Raw genomic sequence first — 23,618 nt, forward strand, 5'->3', positions numbered from 1 at the left:
CTTGTATTATTTATAGCCTCACTAAAGGGTGAGAAGAACCACAGAAGTGGGTGAGGAAGATGATGACAGGAGCGGGTACGGCCCCTTGGCAGCAGCATGCCACCGGGGCAATTCACATCCCCATCGGGTGCCCAGCAAGCAGCAACCTGGCCAGTGACAGCCAGCAGAGCAGTAAAAGGGACACTGATGTCACCAACAGAGAAAGCATCCTGGAGAGATGACGAGGTTTTAAAGCTGACAGAAGCTTTGTTGCTGCTGAAGCAAGTTCCTCTCACAGCTGAGCCTCAAACCGGTATTTTCTTCTTCCAATCTATGAAAAGTTATCACGGCTGAACAGTTTATTCCCGCAAAGCATCACTGAGCACTGCCCTGTTTATAATAATGTTATTTTGGAAAACAACAGCTAACAGTCTGGCCTCAGCCACCCCATACGTTGTGCGATGCAGCTCCTGGCTGCAGCTAACCGCGAGGTCTTCACTCAGAGCTGCACGTGGTAAGGAGGACGTGACACACGTGGCAAGGACAGGCAGCTCTCCACCCTAATATTATGAGAAACCAAATGGGTCTGTAAAGAACTGGATAAAAAAGGAGAAAAGCTCTTTATTCACTATCTGTATGCACCGCCAAGAACCTGCCTTCTTCACTTGCGAGACAAAACAAGAGCTGTGGAGCTTACTATATGTGGCAGACCTGCTTCATCGGTGACCTGGCGTACCTAGGAAAAGCCTGTGCAGAAGTCATGCAACAGGGATTTGCTACGGCACTTCTATACTCAGGGCACCTTGCTAGACTTGCAATGCAACACTACCATAATATTCCTACCTTGCTTGAGAGACTCATCAATTTCATTACAAAAAAATCTAGCCCTGCCGCTGAAAACTCTCCAGAACCTGAACTTCAAACGACGATGACACATTCTGGATTTTTAATTTGCCCCCAAGTTTTCAAACTAGAAATATATTGCTGCACTATTTTATCTCTTAGTTAACTAAAAGCCTTATTTTTAGTTCAACTGAGAGTTCAAAAAATTTCACTACATTAAAACGAAGTCCTACATTATAACAAAGTTTCACTCCATTAACATCAGGAAGTCAGAGTGCAATAAATAAAACAGAGGTTGCCTGTTAAAAGAAAAACTGGTATGAAAGACCGTGTAACACTCTTAGGCATAAAAACATCACTGTCCGTTCGCACCACAAGAATATTGGTTATTATATTTCTGGCAACCGCACATGAGTATTCCATGCATTAAGGAAAGACAAATCACTAAAGCAACAGAAATCAGGAAGCCTTTCAATAGGTTCAAAATAATAGATGGAGTACATCCAAAGATACAAAAGCAAACTGATACAATACCAGGAGAACTTTTCTGTAGACGGATAATCCACATTAATAAAAACACTACTAGATATCACTGCAGTTAAGCTTTTAGTTTAGATTAATACTAAGACAAAACATTTAAATGTAACAATGTGGGTTGCATTTTAAAAACTGTTTAGTCATTTTTGCCCTCAGTACAACCTAATGTTTCTAGGAATGCAAGTTATTTTTATTAGGCAGCCAGCTGCAGACATTGCTGGAAGTTAACTACGTTAAGTTCCAAAAAAATGAGGAAAATTACAATTCTGCATATGCCTTCAGAAGTTTCCCTAACACATGAATAGAATCTGTGTTTGAACAGCAAAAGTCAAAACAATTTTGAAGCTCAATTAAAGGAAATAATGATTTATTTGCAGTATCTTTTGATTCCACGTAAAGCTGTTTGTGCTTCAGTGCCCAAGACTTGGTCCATACTTACAAGAAAGTACTGCTGCGATGATGTATTACAAAATAATCTTTAAAAAATTAACTGTGAGCAACTACCTACATCTCTACATCCATGCTGCATGATAGGATGTGGAAAGCCAGGTGATAAAATCTTACTTTTACAGAGAAATCAACAGAAAAAAAGTTATTTTAAGCGACAACACAGTTCCAAATTAAATACTTAATGTAACTGTCATCAAATTAATCAAGTTATTAATTACTAGAAATTCACCCAGCAGCACTTCCTATGCATATTTCTAGATGATCAAATTCTTGCTCTTAATAAAAAGCACAGGTTAGATTTTGTAAATACGTACACTTTATTTTTTAAACCACCAAAATATGCAATGTTTCAAAACTTCCAGAATGATTCCTTCTCTAGGTGACCTGAAGCAGAGTGAGTGCAGTTGCTGAGGGTGTGCGAACAGGACACCCAGCACCACGCGGACCACGCTTTACCCCTGAGCACGAAAGGAGCAGTGTTGGCCCAGCATTGTGGCTGCTCAACTCGATCAAATTTTAAAAAAACTTGCATGGAAATTCTTGGCAGAAACCTTTCAGACTCTGAACCCCCTCCCCACTTCTCCCAAACCAAACCGGTACACCTGCAGGGTGCCTCAGAGGAGCCAGCTGTAGGGATTTCCAAAACGTAAGGTGGCCGTGCTGTATCCGCGGTCCCCCTCCATCCTGGCGGGGTCTGTATCGGGGATGGACATATTTAAGGAAAAGCAGACCTGCCCCCAACTAACAGGTAACTGGAACGTTTTAAAGACCAACTGGTGCGGTGCAGCTGAAATCAAGCTTTAAAGCAAAGTTTAGGATAAAAAGGAGAATGGCAAAGCTTAACCAGTAAAACCAGCGTAGGTCAATACTGCTGCTGCCTCATCCGACGCAAACGTCTTATGTGAAATACACTAAGAAAAAGAACCCTAGCTTAAAGAGAAAAAATAAAAATAAAAAAAAGAGGAGGGCCAGGCAGGGTGAAATCCTGCCTTGAAAAGCCCAGCACGGTCTGCAACACAAACACCGGGGAGCGAGCAGCTTCCTCTTCGAGTGAAGCAAGGCTCCGAGCCCTTCCTGTGTCACAACTCCTGCGCTTCCTTCGCGCGCCCGCTGCCGCAGCGACGCGCACAGCCTGCACGGGCACCGCGCTGGGGCTGCATCCACTGCCGGAGGAGATGCAAGACATCCGAAGGAGCCACTCAGCTTTTGGCTGTCCGGACTGCCCACTGAAATGACTCGCAATAAAATAGTTTATAATGAGCTTAAGCTTTTTTTTTTTTAAAGGAAATGCTGTACAGCCACATAAGAATGCAAAGCTACTGCTCTAAAATTCACAAAAAATGAAAGAAAAAGGAAATACTATTTTGCATCTCATGTAACTCCAAAAGTCCGCTTTACAAAACCGAGTTCGACAAAGCTTTCTGTATTGATTCCCTTTACGGACATAAAATGCCCAGGTCAGACATTCAGCTAGCTGAGTATGGCACAGACACACAAAAAAGTTTCAGGTGATTATGTTTATTGAACCTAAAAGGAGGCTGTAATACATTTTCAGAAATATTTTCTCATAAATTAAAAGAAAAACTACTACAAAGATAGTGGTGATCTCCTCAAAATCATGCTTGGGTTGACTGGAGTGCAGTAAAGTTTGCATTTGCCAAAGCTAAGAGAGGAATTTTGCAAAGTAAAGGTGTGACATGATGAAGCAGCAGAGATGACAGCTTTGTTAGGTGATAAACAGGTTAAAGTGTCACCTGTTTTACTTGCTTTTCAATTGATAATTGTGCAACTGACCGCACAGTTAGCTGCTGTAAACATATTCTTGTGACATTAAACAAAACTTTCCAATAAATATTCTAACTCCTCTGCTAAATAACTTTGCATTGTTTTCATTTTTGTGCTTTATATATTTTTTTAAAAATAAAATCAATCTAATCCTACACTAAATATGAAACTTAAAAACCAAAAACAAGACACGAGGCAATTCTGCTAAACTGACACTGAACTAAGATTCAGTTTAAAAACTGAAAATCTATATTTTTTAAATCAGAACTATGTATGGAACAAAAACCCAGGAACTGAGCAGAAGTAAAAATAAGGAGGCATACATTACTCAGTGAGTAATTAATGGTTAAAATGAAGTCTTGCATTCAGCAAGCTGAACTGTTAAGTGTTCAGCAGAACATATTTGTTTCTATAGCTCTCTTATGAAACCATTATAATTTACACTCAAGGTATCTATTTTCTGAACTTTGCTTTATCTCATTGATACCATCTAGCTAAAATTGCCACATCCATGTCTGTGAGTTAAAAAACAAAAACACAAACCACCACCAACAAAAAAAATATGTTGTCTGCTTAAACTTTGCTTCTGGTGCAAATGCTGGCAACAACTTCATAATTTCTTCATATAACTGCATCACATGATAAGCAACTGGAAATAAAACTGACCTAGCACACGCACTACCGAGTAACTTGAATCCCTCTCTGCGGATGAGAGCGAAGCAGCAGCAGAGACTGGAGCCAACCTCGCCAGGTTTCACTGACACTGACCTCAGAAACGCATGGAAGGAAGGGATTTCACCTTCTCCTGCCCACACTTCCAAAATCTGCTTTAACCTTCTGATTTTTCATCACAGGAAGAGCAAAAGAGCCACTCACAGGATGAAGATGACCGGGCATCCTTAAGCTAGGACACAAGCACCGGGTCGGCTCAGTTCCCCCACGCCTGCTCGTAGTGGCGTGCCGTGAGGGCTCAGGCAGAGCGATGACGGGAGGCAGGAGAGCACGTGGATAAAGCTGGCACTTCGTGGCCTGGAGGAACGACCTGAGTGCGCGCACAGGCAGGATCTTCACTTGGCCCATGCTAATTGAAAGATAAAAGCTTTGGGGAATTTCTTTTTCCAAGATCTCCGTAACTGGGAGATACCAAAACTAGCAATGTCTGTGGGACGCTGCAGCCTAGCGTTTACGCAGTTCTTTCTCGAGTTTGTGAAAATAATGTTCGGTACAAATGAAGCTGTGAACACAACATGGACTGGATACAAAAACATCCCGAGTGGCTTCTCTTCCTAGTTCCCTAAAACAAAACAAAACAAAACAGAGCAAAAAGCTCTGTTCCTTGCTTCAGCATTTCTGTTGACCTTTTGGTCTTGCCCCTTTCCAATTGCAAAGTCGGGCTAGTTTTGACCTGACTGATTCCCAGCATGCCAGGTAAAGCTTACGGAGCAGCAGCAGAAAACCCAAAGCATTGCAGATCTTCCCAAGTCTGACAAACAGACATCGGTGAGGTTCTCGTGACTTTCAGGCCTCCACGCAAGGAAATGTGAACATCACATTGTTGTGCGTTGTGTTCTTGGGTATGTCCTTCCTCTGCTCTTGGGGGAAAACACTATTTTATTTATTTTTTCTTCCCCCTTTTCCTTTGCAAGAAAAACACCTGCCCTTGGTTAGGGCAAATGTTACAGGGCAACAGGGGTATTATCGCATCATGCACTAGAGAATATTTACCCCGATGTACATATAGCCATAGATCTCCACACCCAGCAGACCGGGGCTCAGCAGTGGCACAGACCACACCGCGAGCAAACGCTGAGCCTTTGTCAGCCAACCAAACCCTGATAACTGCTGTCTGAGCATCCTCACCGCCCTCAACATTATTTTATATGCAGGACACATCAGTAGTTATCACTGATCCAATACATGCAGGTGTTGATACTACTATGGATTTTTTTCCCCCTCTCAAACATTAATTTACAATTCTCTGACTGGCTTTATTTTTCTTAAAGACCAGCAATTTTGGGCTGGTTCAGAGAGTGCTTTGTTTTTAAAATTCCGACTGATCAAAATATTTCCAACTATGTTTTTATTTTTTATTTTTTTAATTAAAAGGCCATTCAAATGGCTCTAAATATCAGGAAGGTAACAAACTCCAGTTAGAGGGGTCCCTAATTAAAGCACTCCCCTTTCTGCCATAATGAATTTGAACCCAAATATTTCGCTCTGCAGAAGAGTGCTCTGACTACGAGGACAAACTATTGCCAAGGGGGCAAGATATTTGCTGTCCCATCCTCCTACTGAAATTATTTCACTTTTTGTAAACATGCTTCCCAAACCATACACTGGATCCCAAGCAAGTATCTTATTTGTCAAAGCTAGGGAATGGCCCTTCCTTGCTCTGTTCAACAGCTATTTGGTAGTTTTATTCAAAATAAAAACTTTGATAGGACAGAAGAAATCAGCATGGTCCTGACCTCGTGCCTTCCAGCACCAAAGGGACTTGGTCCCTTAGAGAGCAGGTAATTCAGAGTCTCCCTCATTTCCTTCCATTTCTTTTCCACATGAAACACACAATCAGTGAAACAGGCAAAGGCTTTCAAGCACGGTGGTTAGGGCACTCCCTGGGAGATGAGATAAATCCAGTTCCCATCGGCATTTCTTTCTCCAGAGGAGAACACAGTCTGTGTGAGTGATTGCAAACTCCCACCGACACTAGGTGGCCTGCTTAAGATGCTCTTGATTCAAGTCCCCCCAGATTAGGGAAGAATAGGGTAAATGGGATGTCCCACATCGCACGTAACTGTTCTGATCTCCAAACTAGTGGGTAAAGGAACAGAAATCATTTTGCAAAGGTAGTCCTTTATTTCCTCTGTTTTTACTTCAGTCTCCTAAAAGCGATTTCAACTCAGGCCAAGTGGAACACTTTGCCTCTATCAGCAGGACATTTATTTTGTTATGAAAATGAGAGAAAAATTAGTTATACTCAAGCCGTCTTATTAATGCAAAAAACCTGTGTTTTCTTCTTCAGCAAGCTGGAGAAAAGCTTTTTTTTCCCAAATGTGTCTCCCCATTAAGTGGCAATAACTGCTCCCTAGTATTTATTCCAGATTTTTTTTTCAGAAGGTTTTGTTTTATGGAATAAAACAAAGGACTGAGATCCCATCTCCAGCTGGAGGATGGGCAAGCTGGCTGCAGAGCAGGTTGGCAGAGCCAGGCCGTCTATAGTCACCCAGGAGCTCTCCAGAACCCGCGGAGGCAGTTTTTGAGTTATAAACCCACAAGCAGAACCTCTCGCTGAAAACCACCTTGCACCTGAAGATCAGAAGGTACCATCAACGCTTGGCAGGGCACAAATAAGCCAACGGCAGCAGGTCTGAAAAGTGTTCAGGTCAGAGTGGTAGAAACTATAATGAACCAAATTAGCACACATACAGATAAGTATGATATACCGGGGAAAAGTCAATGGAGTTTGTTAGAGTTATGAGTCACAAACGTACTGGAAGGCATAAATGAAAGTGTGGATAGGAGAAATCCAATTAACACTGTCTATTTAAATTTCTAAGTTAAATGAAACCACGTATTTGCGTTTCCTAGAGGAAAGGTAGCTGTCGTGGGACAGGAAGGAACATTCAACCCCTCCACCTGAAGGCTAGATAACTACCTACAAGGCAAAGAGAAGAGGGTGAAAACGGTCAGTTTTCTAGGCAAGAATTTCACCAGTGGCATGCAACAAGGGTCTGTATTAAGGCCAGACCTACGCAACATATTCAGAGAAGGTGGTTAGGCAGCAAACAAGATCTTTGGTATTTAATTACTCAGAGGACTAAAGATGAAAATCAGCAGATTGCAGAAAGACCTAATGTTGCTGAACAGAGTAATAAAATAGTAAATGAGATTCAATGTAGAGAAATGTAAAGTGAAAGAATATGGAAGAAAAAAACAATCTTTATATACAAAATGATGGTCTCTGAATTATTATTACAGAATAAGGAGGTACTGGTCTTGTAACAGAAATTAATCTCAATGATCTGCGGTGGTCAAATGTTAGGCAAGGAACACAGGAAGACACCACTGCTTCCCTTTCAAAAATGGTTTAAAAGAGCTGGGTAAGATAAAAAAAAAACACATAGCAAAGAGAGGGACAGTCTCTACATGAGTGACAATTAAGCATATGCAGACTTGTCAAACTAGAAAAGCGATGACAGCGGAGGGTTATGATACACACTCATTATGAAGGTGGACAGGAAATGACTGTTCGTTGTCGGACAACAGGTTCAAAACAAAAAAAGGGAGGTACTTCACACAACGTACAGCCAAGTGTTGAGAATCCTTTCCACAGGACCCTAGCTGTTAAGTTTCCATTAAGTTGAAAAAGCAATGGGTCAACAAAATTGTTTGGCAGCACAGTGACAGACACTGGTCTTCGCAAAGTTCAATTCTTTCGCTACAGAATTTCTCTCCTCATCTTACTGTGTTTCCATCTCACGGGAAGGTATGCTGCATGCCAGGTTGCTGAATGAAAGGCTATCCTGTTCTTCAGTGATTCAGACCCAAACTATCTACACTGATACAAAACTGTAGGGTTTCAACTTCTACAGAACTATTTTCGGTTGAGTACAAACTCTTGTATTACAGCTAGTTCCTGCATCAAGGCTGTAATGGCTTCTCACATGTTTTTAGTTAATGGACAGCAAAAAAACCTCACAACTCTGCTACTGAAAACATGCTGTTCTGCACCGTGCTGTTCTCTGCAGCAGTGTCTGGGTCTGACTACGCCTTTCCTGCCCATGTGAAAATGCTGAAAAGCTTTACTGCTCAATTCAGCATTCCCTCTGAATGCATCTGGCGTTAGACAGCAATGAAAAGGTTTACTTACGCTGCAAACTAATCCTTTGTCGTCCTAGCCAAATTCAAAAGCACCATTTCTACTGATAGTCATCTACCTAGAGTCACAGAATGAGAAACACTTGTCTCCAGACTCACTTGGACATCCCCGGGTAGTACTGCCAGGGTGAGAAAGCTGGAAGTACACGCGAGGATGCGCTGGACTGCACGCTTCGTGCAACCCGATCAGCAAACACAAACTAAATCTATCTGAACAACTATAATCTACATAAACCTTTTCTGTATTGTTGGCCAATTCCTGGCCCATGTTTCAGCTTGCACAGATGTATTCCTGCTTCAGTATTTTGAGGTAAAAGCTGCACCAAAAAATGAGACTCCTCCCTGCCAATCCTTCTCCCAGCAAACTGAATTTTAAAATGAAGCAATTTTTCAGTCAGCAATCTCAAGCCTAAAAACAAGATTAAAAAAAATATTAGTTTTCTAGTTATGTAATTAGTAAACCACAACACCAATGATATACTCAAGGAAAGAATAACCCCACACAACACACAATTTATTCACAGGGAATAAAATGGAAGCAGAAGTATAAAATAATGATAGATTAGCACTAGCGTTAAACGTATTTCTCATATGCAATGCTTGATATTTTATGGAAGTATGGTATTAGTTATACTTCACTAGATGCAGAGCAGATGCTAAGCATGATAAAAGATTATTTTCTCGGATATGAGAAGTCTGTCCAAAAAAAAGGGGAAAAAAAATCTGTTATTTCCCAGAACGCTAGTCAAGGGAAACGTTCCTGGTTAACAGCAACACTAGTCTCACAAACGTAAATAGCTAACGAGGCAGATTTCCTAAATTTTATTTAGGCATCTTAACAATAGGTAGCTTTTGGTGCAGGAAGCTAAATCAAGCATTTAAAATCGAATCCAAATCAGACTACACACCTAGTGAGGTGAACAAGTTGCCCCTCGTCATTTGCCTAATGTATTTTAAACAGTTCTCTCATTGTGTCTCGTAGAATTTAATTAATTAGTTTATCTAGATGAATGTAACAATTTTATTTTAAAACCAGAATCTTACAGTGCTTCTAACCTATCCTTAGTGATAAAGTATATTTTAGAAGAAGGTCTAATTCAATATTTTTAGGTTTTAATATGACAATTATTACATTAATACCACTAGTTAAATAGAATAGCATTAAGCTATTAAGATAATTATATGAATCACTACAGGATTGTCAAATGGGAAACACACAGAAGAGCTTCAACTATAGTTGAAACGATGAGAATTTTAAGTACAGTATTTTATGCATGGAAACAAAATGTTTTGAATAGATTTGGCACTAGTCAGGTACCAAAACGTTGTATACTACTAGTACACAGTGAAATGAACAGAACATTTGGATTTTAAACATGCAGCTGTGATAAACATGTTTGCACACTGGAGGAAAATAAAAATCATGTTCAAATAAAGAAGAAGAATATTTTAAGATATTTTAAGATATTTTAAGAATTCAGAAGAATTTATCTGGGATAAATATTATTACTGAGCATTGTGGAAAAAGTACCTAAAGTAGATTTGCAAGCCTTGTACTAGCTAGTTTATCATAGCTGAAATTTTCCTCTACTAAAAAATAAGATTTTTTGTAAAACACCGAATAAATTCATTTCTTCACGAAAGGCATTTAGCGTAACTACTTCCAACTTAAAAAAACAACAACAAAAAGCAAACAACAACAAAAGCTCTTGAACCTCAGCTCCATACTTATTTCAATTGCTCTCTGTTTCACCTCTCTGCAAAAGGACAGGATCTATCCTATCACCCTCTGGCATGCCGAAGGACTTTGGTCTTCCATGCTGCACCCCAGGCGGCCTGTAGGTGTTAGAAGAGGTCATGGAAGCGGCAGCAGAAAGTGCTGTTTTGGATCATCAGAAGTGGTATTTCTGGAAAAGTAAGAGACTGTTGTTCCTGCTTGCTTTCTGCTCACCACCGCAGCCCGATCGGGGCAGCTGTGTGGGCTGGAGCAGGCTGGCCTCCAGGTGCTCCGGCCTCCTCCCAGCCCCGCTCTCCGGCGCTGACCTCCGGGCCCTGCTGCCTCCCACCTCACCTAGGTCGGGGCACAGGAGGTGGTTGGCTGCTAGAGAGGGCACTGCCCCAAAACTGCTGCTGTTTCCTTTGGGAAGAAGCAATGGACAAAAGAATCAGTTTTTTGAGGCAGCTTTCTGGTACAAGTTTTAGTAGATGGAGAGCAAGAAGTCGCTAAATCTATGCTTTGCGAGAAATTGCTAAAAGTAACATACTAGAAATTCATAGAACAGTTAGAAAATTAACTATACCTAAAATGTTTAGGCAACTGTGAGAAGTCGTTGCTGATGGGCAGGCCTATACGCAGGAATGACTTCAACAGGACTGAAATGGGACTTAAAGTATTGGGTAGTGACTAATCCCAATGTTAATTACCTTCTGTGAGACACACTGAGTAAAATGCATCTGAACGTACTACTACCAAAAAAACAACCACACCCAAAAAACCCCACCACATCTTTCTCACCTGATCACAAGCATGATAAATAAAGAGATAACAGAGGGAAGAGAGCTGCTCTTGAAACTTTGCTGTATTCAGAAGTACAGAAGCGATGACTTTGTATTTGGGCTTTTGGCAAACTTGGATTCCACATCAAATGTACCTTCTGGACAGTACATCACAATTTGATATAAAAAAGGATTTGTTCTTGCTTATCTTTTACTCAGCAAAATGCTTCCAAGCAGCGAATTCTAAAAGCTTGTAAAACACCAACACCGCATTCTTTCTCTAAGATGGAAGACATCTACCTAATTCAGCCCAGGGAAGGCATGCTATGGAAAAATCTAGCACAAACAGTCCTATTTTTAATTTTGTCAGGTTTTTACAGGTTATGACAGAATTTTTTCACTGTACCTTTTCCCTCTGCCTCACTACCACAGCCCCAGCCTTCCACCGGTGAGGCAGTTGGAAGGAAGAGGCCCTAAACTCAGCCCTGTAAATTATAGTATGTAGGAGATTAAACTTAAGCCTAATGCTACAGTCAACCTTCAACAGCTGAGCTCTATAAATGGACACTCCTTAAAAGAAATCCTTATTGGTTACTATTTAAAATTACATCTCTATTAAAATCTCGACTGAAAGAAATTACAAGCGATACACATCTCCCATCAATGCCATGACAACACCACCCGGTTCAAGTACGCACTATATCATTTAGCACCATTTGCTTGCAGGTTAAAAAAATATGTAAGGGCTCACTAAACAAATATTACCCATGAATACGCTATGCGAAAGAGAATTTCTATTGTTATAAGTTAGCTTAGGTGTAAACTAGAACAATACACTTTCAGTGCACTGAAAAGCCCAGCGTCATTATTACTCTGTCAATCTACTTCCTCTATAGACTTATTTAAGATCAGCACTGTAAAATTACAGCACAATCAAGGCAGTGTAAAGGCAGAACAGAGAAAGTTAGGGAAAAAATGACTGATTGATGTTTTAGCCTCAGATTTTTCAATTTCATACGCAGCTAAGGGGTGGAGGGGAAAGATTACTATGCTAAATAACAACTGTATACATGCATAGCATTCTGCTCACTGCTCAACGTCTTCTGCTGAACACATCCTGCTCCCCAAAGTACAATCCCTTGAGAGTTCAACCCTGCCAAAACGTTCCTGCTATCTCATTCAAAGAGTCTTTTGAATGAAGGAATTGTCAATTATTGACACATCGACCTAGGGTGAATTTTTGAAGTGCATATATTTTCTACGGGCAGTTGTGAGCTTCCCACTTATGCTACTCATTGACCTTACCTCTCTATATGTCATATCTATATATCTATTTGTATATAGATATATATCAGAAACAGAGTTCAGATAGATATATAGATAGGTATCCATATATCTATGGGCTGTTTTAGGCTCTGTCACTGACCATGAATTAGAAACAACAAACAAGACAGCAGTTTAAGCAGTGGGATGATAGTAGAAAATATATAAAAAAAAGTTAACTCCCCAAAATACTGTGCTACTTGTTTCTAAGCGAGCAGGTCAGCAAGTCTGAACACAGCTCCACTTTAAATTCGCAAGCTAGACTAAGAAAAGAAAACATGGCAAACTCCTTCCAGACTCCAGCAGATCTCAGCAACCTGCAAAGTGAAGATGCTACATTTGCTGTTGCTCTGAGCATCAGCTGTGCATCTTTCAGTCCCTGCCACAGTCCGTCCCTTGGATCTGTGTGTTACTTTCTGCATTCAGATTTACTTTGTGTGATACATCTCCAACACAAAAAGCATTTGCTGGTCTTGCTTTAGTCTGGCTTACGATGCATATGCTGGTTAGGGCATTCTCTTCTCCTAAGAGGTGGAAGATGAGAGAATAGCTCCTAGGTGATAAGGCTACTAAATCCAAATCTCTTGCTTCCTGGCCAAGTTATTACAGAGAAGGCAGGGTTTTGTTTTTTGTTTTTCTTGAATGAACATGGCCTTGCCAATGCATCTTTCATTGAGCTCTCTCTAGGGTACATCCAAAAAAAGCCCAACCCAAGCTGTCTGCAGTTCTGGCCAAGCACAGGAGCCAATACTGAGGTGACCAACACTCCCATGCATACAAGCAGCTAAGAAGGATTTTCATTTACTGCTTGATTTGAATTACTTGTTAAAATTTCATTTTACCTTTTATGCACCAAAGTGCTTCTCTGAATCTGGCCAGAGTCTATCAGCAGTTAGGATACAGAGCTGTTCTCTCCAAGACAGATTTTCCATTTCTGCACCTATTCAGAATCCCAAGAATTGCTCTGACAGTCTAAAAATACAGCACTCCAAGAGTATGTAGGGAAAGAGCTGAATTCAGAAGAGTGCTGTTTTAGTTTTGCTTCTGCAAGGGTAACATCCACCCTATCTGGATTGTCCAGGCAACGATGTGCTATTTAAATTCTGCAGGAATGGTGCAGAAAATGGCTCGTGGCCTCAATTTCAGAGGCTGCCGCTACGCTGGGCCCACAGAACTTGCAATGATGGAGTCAGGACCAATCTACATCACCTGCAAGTACCATTGCAGGAACTACAGTTAATATTTTCACCATGGACAGGAAACAGAGTTAGGTCACTGGCTACAATTTGGTCTTGAGAAAAGATTTCTGATAGAAAGACTGTAAAGTTGGAGAGAATTTTTGTATGCTCGTAGCTACCAGGGGGTTCCAATATAAAGTAACAGAAATGAGAGATACAGACAAAATGTGTGTATCCTAGGCAATTGCACAAGTCAAGTTAAATGTACAAACAGTACATACAAAATACTCAATTTCTTCTCTCCCATCCCCCCAAAAGAAAAAGAAAAAAAACTGGATTCTTGCCAGTCCAGCTGCTAACATTAAACAACTGTTGCCATATTTAACAAAAAACAGGGGGGATGAGGGTAATTTTCATCATTGTAGTTCTCTTCTGCAGTGAAACCTAACCATGTGACAGCTCCACAGTTATTTGATGAGCAGTGATACCATATAACACGTTTTCACAAGGCTGTGAAAAAAGAAAATCCCAGCAACAGAAGGAGAATTACTGAAAATGCCATTGTCCTCGAAGGGCACAAGAACGCTCCCCTGATAAAAGGTCAAATGCAATGGATAAAATATTAACAATTACAAAACCCCAAACAGGCGTATTTTGTAAAAAACAAGCCATTGAATAATTGAAATAATATCAAAGCTGAGAGTAATCCATCAAACGTGACAGTGATATCCATATCAAAATCCTTATGCAAAAAAAGATGCCAGCTAGTAATGTTCCAGTTCGTGGTAAGAAAGCAAACCATTCACACTGGAAGCTCAGCCTCTTCTTTAACCGTGGTTCATTAAATTGTAACACACAGCTATTACAATGTAAAATAGCTAGTCTGAGTAATTCAGAGTATATAACCTCTCTTAGAAAATAATTATGATCTGGAAGGGAAAATAATTTATTTATATTCTCCTGTACTCCAGTACTTGCTAGCTTGTTTGTCTTTTAAATGGTGCTTAAACAGCCCAATAGAAGGATAAAAAGGAAATATCCTTTTCCTCCTTTCATGAGGACATGAATAAGTCGACCCAAGGATTTATAACGCAGAAGTAATGAAAATTAAGGGCAGCTTTTTTCTTTTTTAAGGGATAAGAATTTCTACTTCTTAATTAGAAGCCTACATTAGAACAACCTTAGAGACAAGAAGGAAAGACAGCAATGAACCTGCAACAGAGAAGTGAACAGAGGAAGAGATCTTCACATTCATTTTTCCTTGACAAAACAAACTCGTTCTCCTCTATACGCTACTACTTCATCAAATAGGGGTCTTAGCTATTCGGTTCATTAAAATACCCTCCACATTTTTTGGAAATTGCTCCAGAGTATGTTTGGAAACTTTCCTTGATGATTATACTGCAGTGATTGTTTAAACCAAGCTTCATTATTTAGCTTGGCTAATTCATGCCCACCCCCCTCTTTACTTTTAACACTTTTTAAACACATTAATTTGTTTCCTCATATTAAAATAGGAACTCAAGATGTTTTGACAAGCTCTCTGCTGCTCCAGAGCTACCTTTTGCAAGAGATTTTCCTTTCAACAGGAAAAGACCAAAGTTAACAAGCCTATGATTGTATGGAACATTTCTGAAAAAATAACCAGAACTGTATCTGATGCTCTTTATTCTGGTAAAGGGTAATGCAGAATAAGAATATCAAGCCTTGCTCCGAGTGGAACTAACAGAAAATAGAAACATCTCCTGGGAAATGGCACGGGTCCCATCTTAACAAATGAGAGATACGTCTTCTCTTAACTCAAGCTCTGTGATAGTCTATGTCAGATAGCACAGGCTGCTACCTACCCTAAAAATCTTCTAGAAAACAGATATATTGGAGAAAACAAACAAAAAATGAATACCAAGGACACTGTGGTACTTCACGGATACTAAAACACTACACTTTCAGTGTCCTGAAAAGTGCTCTACATCTTCACTGAGGTCAGCATTTGAGAACAAACAGTCTCAAAACAAAAATTCCCCACATGCCAGTATACTTAGACATGCTGCGAGCCATCTAACTAGGCTGATGCCTCATTTCAAAGTAGTTTATAGAGAAACAAAACAACTGCATGTTCACACATTAAACAAACAAACAGAAACCTAGGATATTGTTACACTGCAACAAGTTACTGAAAAGAACTGGATTCAGAAGCAAACAACACCATTTCAATCCTATTGTCGATGACATGATGATATATTATTTTCAGAGTGTACAATAGTACTGAATGACCTCCAGAAATTATTTGATTTATATATTCTACCCAGCAGCCTATAACAGCAAGTAGCTCTTTCAGTTGGACTTACACCATACGAACATGAATGGTTTAATCCTTATAAATGGATGCAAATGTTTATCCCACAGATGTAAGGACCTGAAACTGCTCTGAATAGTTCAGTACTTCCCTTAGAGGCTTGGAGAGATCTATTACTTCGCAATGCCAAGCTTTATGCTGGGTTCATTACAAAGACTGTCAAGACCAACAAGTCAGTCCTCTAATTAGCCAGATCTCTTATTTTACCTTTCTGATTTCTACTTGTTTAAGGCTGTACGATGCACCACTTCTCATTTTAAAAGCCTGAACCACAAGCAGATTTTTGTCTTTTTCTGCTCAATAGTCCAGGAAGCAAACCCTTAAAAGTTAAACAACAACATCTGCTTCCACAATCTTCACAACTTCCCAGTGCCATCAAGGATGGCTGCCACATGTCTGAAATTAGAGACAAATGAACCACTTGGTCGACTTACGCTCTGGAGAAAGGCAAATGCCATCAAGGACTCAAGAGAAGTGCACCACAGCCCAAATGTTCACTAAACTAAGCATTCCAGTGCTGCTCCAAAGCCAAGACCTTCAAGTTACAATGCAGGGAACCTAGAGACATAAAGCACATGTCTGGCATGGATCTGAATCCTTACTGAGAGAATATGCACTGGATCTTACCAGGAATATTAGTAACAAGCCGCACTTTGCAGGAGATTCTGGGATAAATCTCTACTAGTCCTTGTCAATAGCAATAAAGGCTCCCCATGACGCAGCCTTCAAGAGCCAAAAAAAAACCCCAATGCTGGCTTCTAACTCTGCCTCATTTCATTGTCTTCGTTTCAACTTTAAAGCTGCAATTCAAGACATGTAAAATAATGCATTTTACAGTAAATAGGGCAGTCTAAAATAACCTCAAAGTCTATTGACTGAGGTGGTCTCTGTCGCTGAATTCACAGGTATACTGCTGCATGACCTAATTAATTAAACAAAATTTGGTTGATACATGTCTAACTCTTCTTTAAATCTTACTCATTTCGTATCAAAATGATTGTATTTTGTATTTGTATATTGCCAGTTACACAACCTGTAGTACTTTCAGCAATCAATTTTTTGGGGAAAAAAATCATTGTTTTGCAATAATTACTAAGACCTCCGAGAACACTTCTCTCTTCTAAAACTCCTTTTATATAGGTTTAGTACACCACCTTTTCTGTTCCTTCTTTAAAACAATGTGTATATATATACACACACACACATATATATATATACATATATAATGTGTATTTAAAGCTCTTCTACAGGCCTTTCAGCAATATTCTAGAATACCTTCCCTGAAATAAGCCTGCCTACATTAAGTCAAGTATATTAAGTACAGTCTTCAAGGGGCAACACCTCTGGTCAACTATTTTCAGTATTCTCCATTTCTTTTAATGCAGACTTTTTAAAAGTCTTTATTATTTATTAACCTTAGGTTCTTAAATCAAGCAGTTCAGAATTTAACTCTCAGTTGTTCAGTGTAACAGGATTGTGATGAAGTAAAAGGGATTGCACAAATAACGGAATAATGGAGAAAAGAGAAAAAAGAAAAAAAGGACAGTGACTCACAGGATCTCTGCAGTTCACAGGCAACACACTAATGCTGATGTTAATTGATTAACTCCAGCGAGCTCAAAAAGTTCCTTCCAACATGGATTACTTCACTTTCATCTATAAAAAATACCATTTTGTCCAGCTGCTTAGTTTTACAATATCCTTTTACAGCTCTTCAGTATCCTCAATCTCATTTAAAGGACGTATCACCAGCAACTTCTTCCACCTCTGCTCTTTCTAGCAGAGTTCACAGAATGGTTGTTTTGGCTATGCTATCCTGTACCAAACTTGGACATTAAGATAAAGAATTCAAAACACTGATCCAGCATCTCACTTTACACTTCTTGCAGGAGTTGTACATGGCTCCTATGTGAAAAGAGGACCAGCTTTCGTACCACTCCCCAGACCAGGTGGTCACATTCAGGAAACAGCACAACTACTGAAGGCTACAGCACAGCATTGTCAATAGCCATGGGTCAGAAATTCAGCAGCACGTATTTTCTGTTCTGTCATATACCTCTGTATAATGCACCACTGCCTATTAGCACATACAGAGAAGCTTTTCTGCTGTCACTGAAAGAACCATAAGATACCAGAAGCTGGACAAAAAGAAACCATGTATCATCAAGAAGCAAATTTTGGAAACAAAAAACAAATAAACGCACACAGGACTGCTTGTCAAAACCCTGGAATTATTCTCCTACCCCTCCAATTAGTTTAAAACATCTTTCTCACAGTATACTAATACTTTCAGATCATTTGTTATTCGGTAGATGCTGAAAGCTATATTCCCTTATTAGTGTTTTTTCACAATTATTTCAGTCTGGGCCAAAGGTACCAGTGAGTCGTACATCTGCCTTTGAACATGAATGCACTTGCTCCTGGTTGGTTGTCAGCTGTCCATCCATACAAACCCAAGGTAATACTTTGTTAATCTCTCCTTCAAAGTAAATCCACTTTTACATTTTCCATGTACTGAGTTGCTTTGCTGGCAAGAAGACTGAAAGGGACACAGGATTTATTAAATCTATTTGTTGTACGTAGTCAAGGCAAACCTTGCTGGTTCTTTTTTTTTTCCCCCCTCAATGTATTTCACTGATACCATCCTCAGTACTAGCTCCCATTCATTATTTTGCAATCACCTTCGAATCAATTTGATTAAACTGAATTTTAAGAAGAAAAAAACTTTAAAACTTCATGCAAATCTAGTCATTCCAGTCACATTTTGCAATCCTTTAAAAAACAAAAGCCAGGAACAAAACACTGGACAAATAACAAATAAACCACCAGATAAATAATAAATAAATCAGACCTTGAGATGAAGATGAAGTTTTTCAGAGAATATTTGAGAGTAGTTTGTTAATCAATAACAAAAATTTCTAATTAAAGCAGTTTTGCTTACAAATAAACAAAAATTATCTAATTGTCATACTAATTGAGAAATAAATATCTGCACATTTCTGCAGGTTCTCAAATGAACAGCTTTCAAGAGAATCTTAACTAACGTGATGCAACATGCCAATTATTTCAAAAATTAAACCGTATAAGAAATATAAAAACAAATCCTGTAAGTTCCTATGTATAAATTCCATTAGAAAACAATCCATCATAACATCCAAGTTCTAGTTAACATCAATCAGTATCACTCACTGTGCCACTTCGATAAAAGACAATCCAATATTAAAACGGTTTTAGGCTAGCTAGTATCTAACAGGATTTATTTATTGTAATAGGTTAATTTAGTATAACAAGTTCAACTTGAAAAGCCCAGCTTCTAGAATAACTAATTTAACTTCCTTCTTTACAGGAAACATGCCTACTTGAAGGCATTCCTGATATTTTCTGTGGAAAGAACACAAGATAACTGGAAAAGTATCTGCAATGCCTCTGTCACGATTGTACGCAAGGATTCTTAAGAGAACCATACGCTGGTTTGGCACTGTAATTCAGGAAAGAAAACATTCACTTACCGCAGTGTGACTGGAAAACCTGTGGCTTGACTACCTGATTGCAGATATTGCACACTACAAGATAGAAATCATCATGAGCTGGATAATGGCCAAATAAGTGCATATCTGTGGGAAAGTTAAAAATATATACAAGAATTAGAAATTATGCTTTAAATAGATATTAAGAAAAAAAATTGAAAATACTGTAGGGCCATTACTGTTATATTAACTTATACAAAACAAATTTATACACTGCTCAATTAGGGTTTCTTAGTATGTTAAAGAGACATTTTTTCCTCCTCCAAATTTCAAGGAGCTATGCTAAAGCTGCAGCCGCATCCCCTCAGTCTGAGTCAGAACAATGCTCGCTGCCAACAAGTGGACTGAACGTTTCTGTAGCGGTCAGCCACAGAAACAGCAGAAGAACGTGTCTTTTAGCATCTCTTCCTAAGGATTATTTTAGAAAACAGGATGCCTGAGTTAGGCTCCGTGTTACAATATTACGAGCTTGACTACAGACTGCTGGAGAAAGTCTCCTGCTTAAAAGCTGGTTAGAGTAACCAAGGTCAGCTTAAACCAGTCAGGAACACCATCTCTGTTTTGAACCAGATGTCATGATGTGAAATTCCCAATCCTTTGCAAACATCCCTCCTTGTTCAAATGCCCTCCCGTTTGGTTCCCTAACAAGCCAAAGACAGCTAATGAGGTATTTCCCAGTGACAGCACGAGGAATTGCATGAGATCAAATGATGGGACAGGCAAACGATGACAGGCACTTGTCCCTCCCAGCTGAAACACAGACTGCAACGCATGCATTCTTAAGCCATTACAGGCATTGAGTAAAGTGGGCTTCAATTACTACCGAAGGTCTCCCAGCTCTGACATCAGCAGTGAGTTAGCGCGTTTCACGCTGCGTTGCTGCAACTTAAGAACAAGTGTGTGGACTCATCTGCCAATTTTCAGCTTCTAGGGCAGTCACTACGGTCACTTCTGTTCCTGTGACCGTGTTACCACACCCAGCGGTGCTAACGAAGGTGCTGCTGCCTTTGTGACCGCGCGCCTGGCGCCAGCCGCGCAGATCGCGCTGCTCCCCGAACAGGGCCGCGACATCTTCGCTTGCAGTCATTTACTTGAGGACGTCACCTCTTTGTTTAAGGATGACACAAAATGGCATTCCAGTGTTATTCAGCAGCATCTGAAATCTATTAGAGAACCTGCAAGCGCGACTTCTGACTCAGACTGAAACGCCACCCTGGCACCTTTCAAGCAGGCGCTTCTCTGACAGGAATAAAAATGGGAAGGTCCTCAGTGAGGACAAACACGCACAACAGCAGCTGAGCGATAACCATCACTGATGAAATCTTACTTCTGCAATAAGTTTTTGATGTGCAAGTCATACTTTTCTTTAAAAATAGCTATTTATCTCAAAAAGCTACTTCAGCAAGTACATTATTTCATCAGTTCTTAACAAAAGCAAGCATTTTGGGCCTAGCACTATTTTAAGTAATTCTGCCCCGGCCATCCCTGCTGTGCAGTTGCCTGTGATGGCAGTGCTGGCAGCCATAAAGTGGAAAGCGTCTCCAGGCCACGAGAAACCCACAGGGACCAGGACAACCACTCTCATGTTAATTTAGGCAGCACCACAGGCAGATGCAAACAGGCTCACTGACACATCCTTGGGCACGAACCAGCACTCCCGACCCACAGATATTCCTTGGTCTGACACGATGTGAATTGTTCGTTATCCCCTGAAAACCAAAAGCCTTTTTCTAAGTTACTGCTCTTACCAGGCTATGAAATCGCGTTGAAAGGCTTACTAATTGTGACCCCTTCGCAGTGCTAGTCTTGGACTACCCAAGGCTTTAAATGTACCACAAACAGAAGGCAGCAACCAGCACATCCAGGGTGAAGCTTAAAGAACTGCAGTAGTTAAGTATAACTACTCCAGTCATTTTTTTGGGCCATTAGTGCTAGTATTGATGATGCCAAGAGCAGGCTTGTTTTGTTTCTTGTTTTTCATGTGATAAGCTCGTGGTCTTAAAGATCACACAAGATTTACATCAGCAATTCTTACATTGGCAAAACCTCATATCCAATTGTAACATATAGATTCCCACCAACAGACTGACAAACTCCACAGAAAAGAGTATTTCTCCAAGGCATAATTTGATGAAAATTCTCAGCTCAAAAGCAACTATTTTATTACACTTCCAAAATATTTCAAAAACAGTTAAAACTTCTCAAAAACTCAAAACTTTTGTTCCTTCTGCTTGAATAGCCCAGTGACAATCTTGCTATGAAAACATACAGAAGTTGCCCTTTGCAAACACAAAAGATGCTTAAACTTGCAACTTTTTTTCCATTTTAAATTCTGTAAGTCCATTTAGCCTTCACAGCTCTGTATGCTAGACTATAAAATATGCCTAGCCCTGACGCATATGAAGTCTGGCTGGGTCTGAGTCTGAGTTTTATGAAGTCTGGCTGCAGGGAGCAACTCATAAAGACACATAAGGCAGTAATACTGCAGAAATCTATCCCAGGTCATAGAGTAAGAAATCAGGTTAGTTCACAGGATCACTGAATCATCTGCTTTTTCCACCAGACGTGGTCAAGGAGACAGAGCAGTACAGGACAGGTTCTGGTACCTGCGAGCTCACTGCACAACCCTGGCAAACAGGGAACATTCAGGTTTTGGGGATACCAAGGTGGCAGAAGCTGAAGTGCAAAGAAACTGCACAGATGCGTGAGAGATCACACCCAAAGGGTGCCCTGAGAAGCACAGCATCAAAGAGCTGCGCAGGTGCAGTGTACGAGACATTCTGAAAGGCAGCGCCTCGAAAGGTTTTTTCCGTTTGCAGATTCTTAGAAACAGTCCAGCGGAGGTGCAAACCTCTACTGTAAACATGGGCCTTCTGATACTAAGTTGATTTACTAGCTACCTGTCAAAGTCCACTTAAACTAATCCACGAATCGCAAGGACTGAAGACCTCAAGTTGGAAATCAGAAGCAGAAAGACTACACAAATAAATTGTTACTATTTAATCACAGTAGCTGCAAAACAAACCGAACACTATCATTCAGACTGGATTCCTTAAAAACTCATTATGCAGGAATTTGTAAGAGGGAAAATTCATCATGTCCAAACAGGTTCAACTAACCCTAGTAGTTCCATCAATGCTAACAAGATTGGCACAAATCAGTCTTCACGATTAAACTCATGATCCGCAAGCACGCACACAGTATATATAAATTATGTTTTAATTAAAAACTGTACCAAGCATTAGTATTGTCTCACCAGAAATTCCAGTCAGGGACTCACTTTATTAGGTGTGACAGTATTACAAATGCAATCCATATCACAGAGAATTTAGAACGAAGAAAACAAGGAAAGTACAAAATGATAAAGGAAGCAGAAAATAAACAAACATATATCTTTTTATAGATGTTTTCTTGTTTTTAATAAGAATAGTCCAATGCTAGTATGTCCTACTCAAAGCAGCCAGGACTAAAGGGTGATTTTGGACAATGAATTTGTTCTCAGATCTGATCATAGCCGTTTGACAATCTAGATCTTTTTACGTGCAGCAAAAAAGACAACAGCCTCTCCAGACAAAGATTTATCTTCTCGAGGCAACCATCACACCTCCTTTGCTGCTAAGCTGGAAGCAACAGTGATAAGCTTCTCAGGAAAGGTTAACTGTGGAGAAGAAAACAGAAAACAGCTCTTTCCAAAGTTAACTCAGGAAAAACCTCTTCAGGAGAGAAGGTAAGAACACAGGAGAAGATGGCAGATAATCCATGAATAAGGTGAGCACCTACCAAATAATACTGAAACCATTATCAAAGCACAGAAAGAACAGGGAGGGAGAAAGAACAGAAAGCACAGAAAGAACAGAAGAGAGAAGAAGGATTGTGAAGAGTATTTATTTCCTACCAACACTGGGCCACCCCCCAGGGGAAACAAGGAGACCAAGGTCGACATTGCCCATCCCAGACTGGCACGGTGATCGCTGCCAGAGCCTGTGACCCACTCTCGTTCCCTACCTGCAAATACAGACAGCTACAAGTCCAAGGCAGAAGAGCAGCTGCCCACTGCTTCTGAAGAGTAAAAGCTGTCCATAGCCCCCGTCAGTTACCTCATTTTACCGGAAGATGCTTTCAGCAGACTGGGAGTATGGTCTTGATGGGAAGAACAAACAGGTAACTTATTTTCCAGTCCCCGCAGGCTTTGTGGAAGGGCTATCTCTACATACGCCTCTCCTCGCAGTACCGAATCATCGTCCCCCTCAAAATTGCATCTTTTGG

The 23,618-nt window shown here is 40.1% G+C and overlaps 1 protein-coding gene across 1 annotated transcript in view; it reads right to left on the bottom strand.

Annotated features, from left to right (window-relative positions):
• Nucleotides 1–23,618, bottom strand: part of ATXN7L1 (ataxin 7 like 1) — a 115,546-nt gene that overhangs the window by 56,007 nt on the left and 35,921 nt on the right. Inside the window, 1 exon segment of the mRNA XM_040544609.1 lies at nt 19,335–19,439. Within this exon segment, the coding sequence (XP_040400543.1) occupies nt 19,335–19,439 (105 nt within the window).

The sequence above is a fragment of the Cygnus olor genome, chromosome 1 (assembly GCF_009769625.2).
Source record: "Cygnus olor isolate bCygOlo1 chromosome 1, bCygOlo1.pri.v2, whole genome shotgun sequence".
In the NCBI taxonomy this organism is placed as follows: domain Eukaryota; kingdom Metazoa; phylum Chordata; class Aves; order Anseriformes; family Anatidae; genus Cygnus; species Cygnus olor.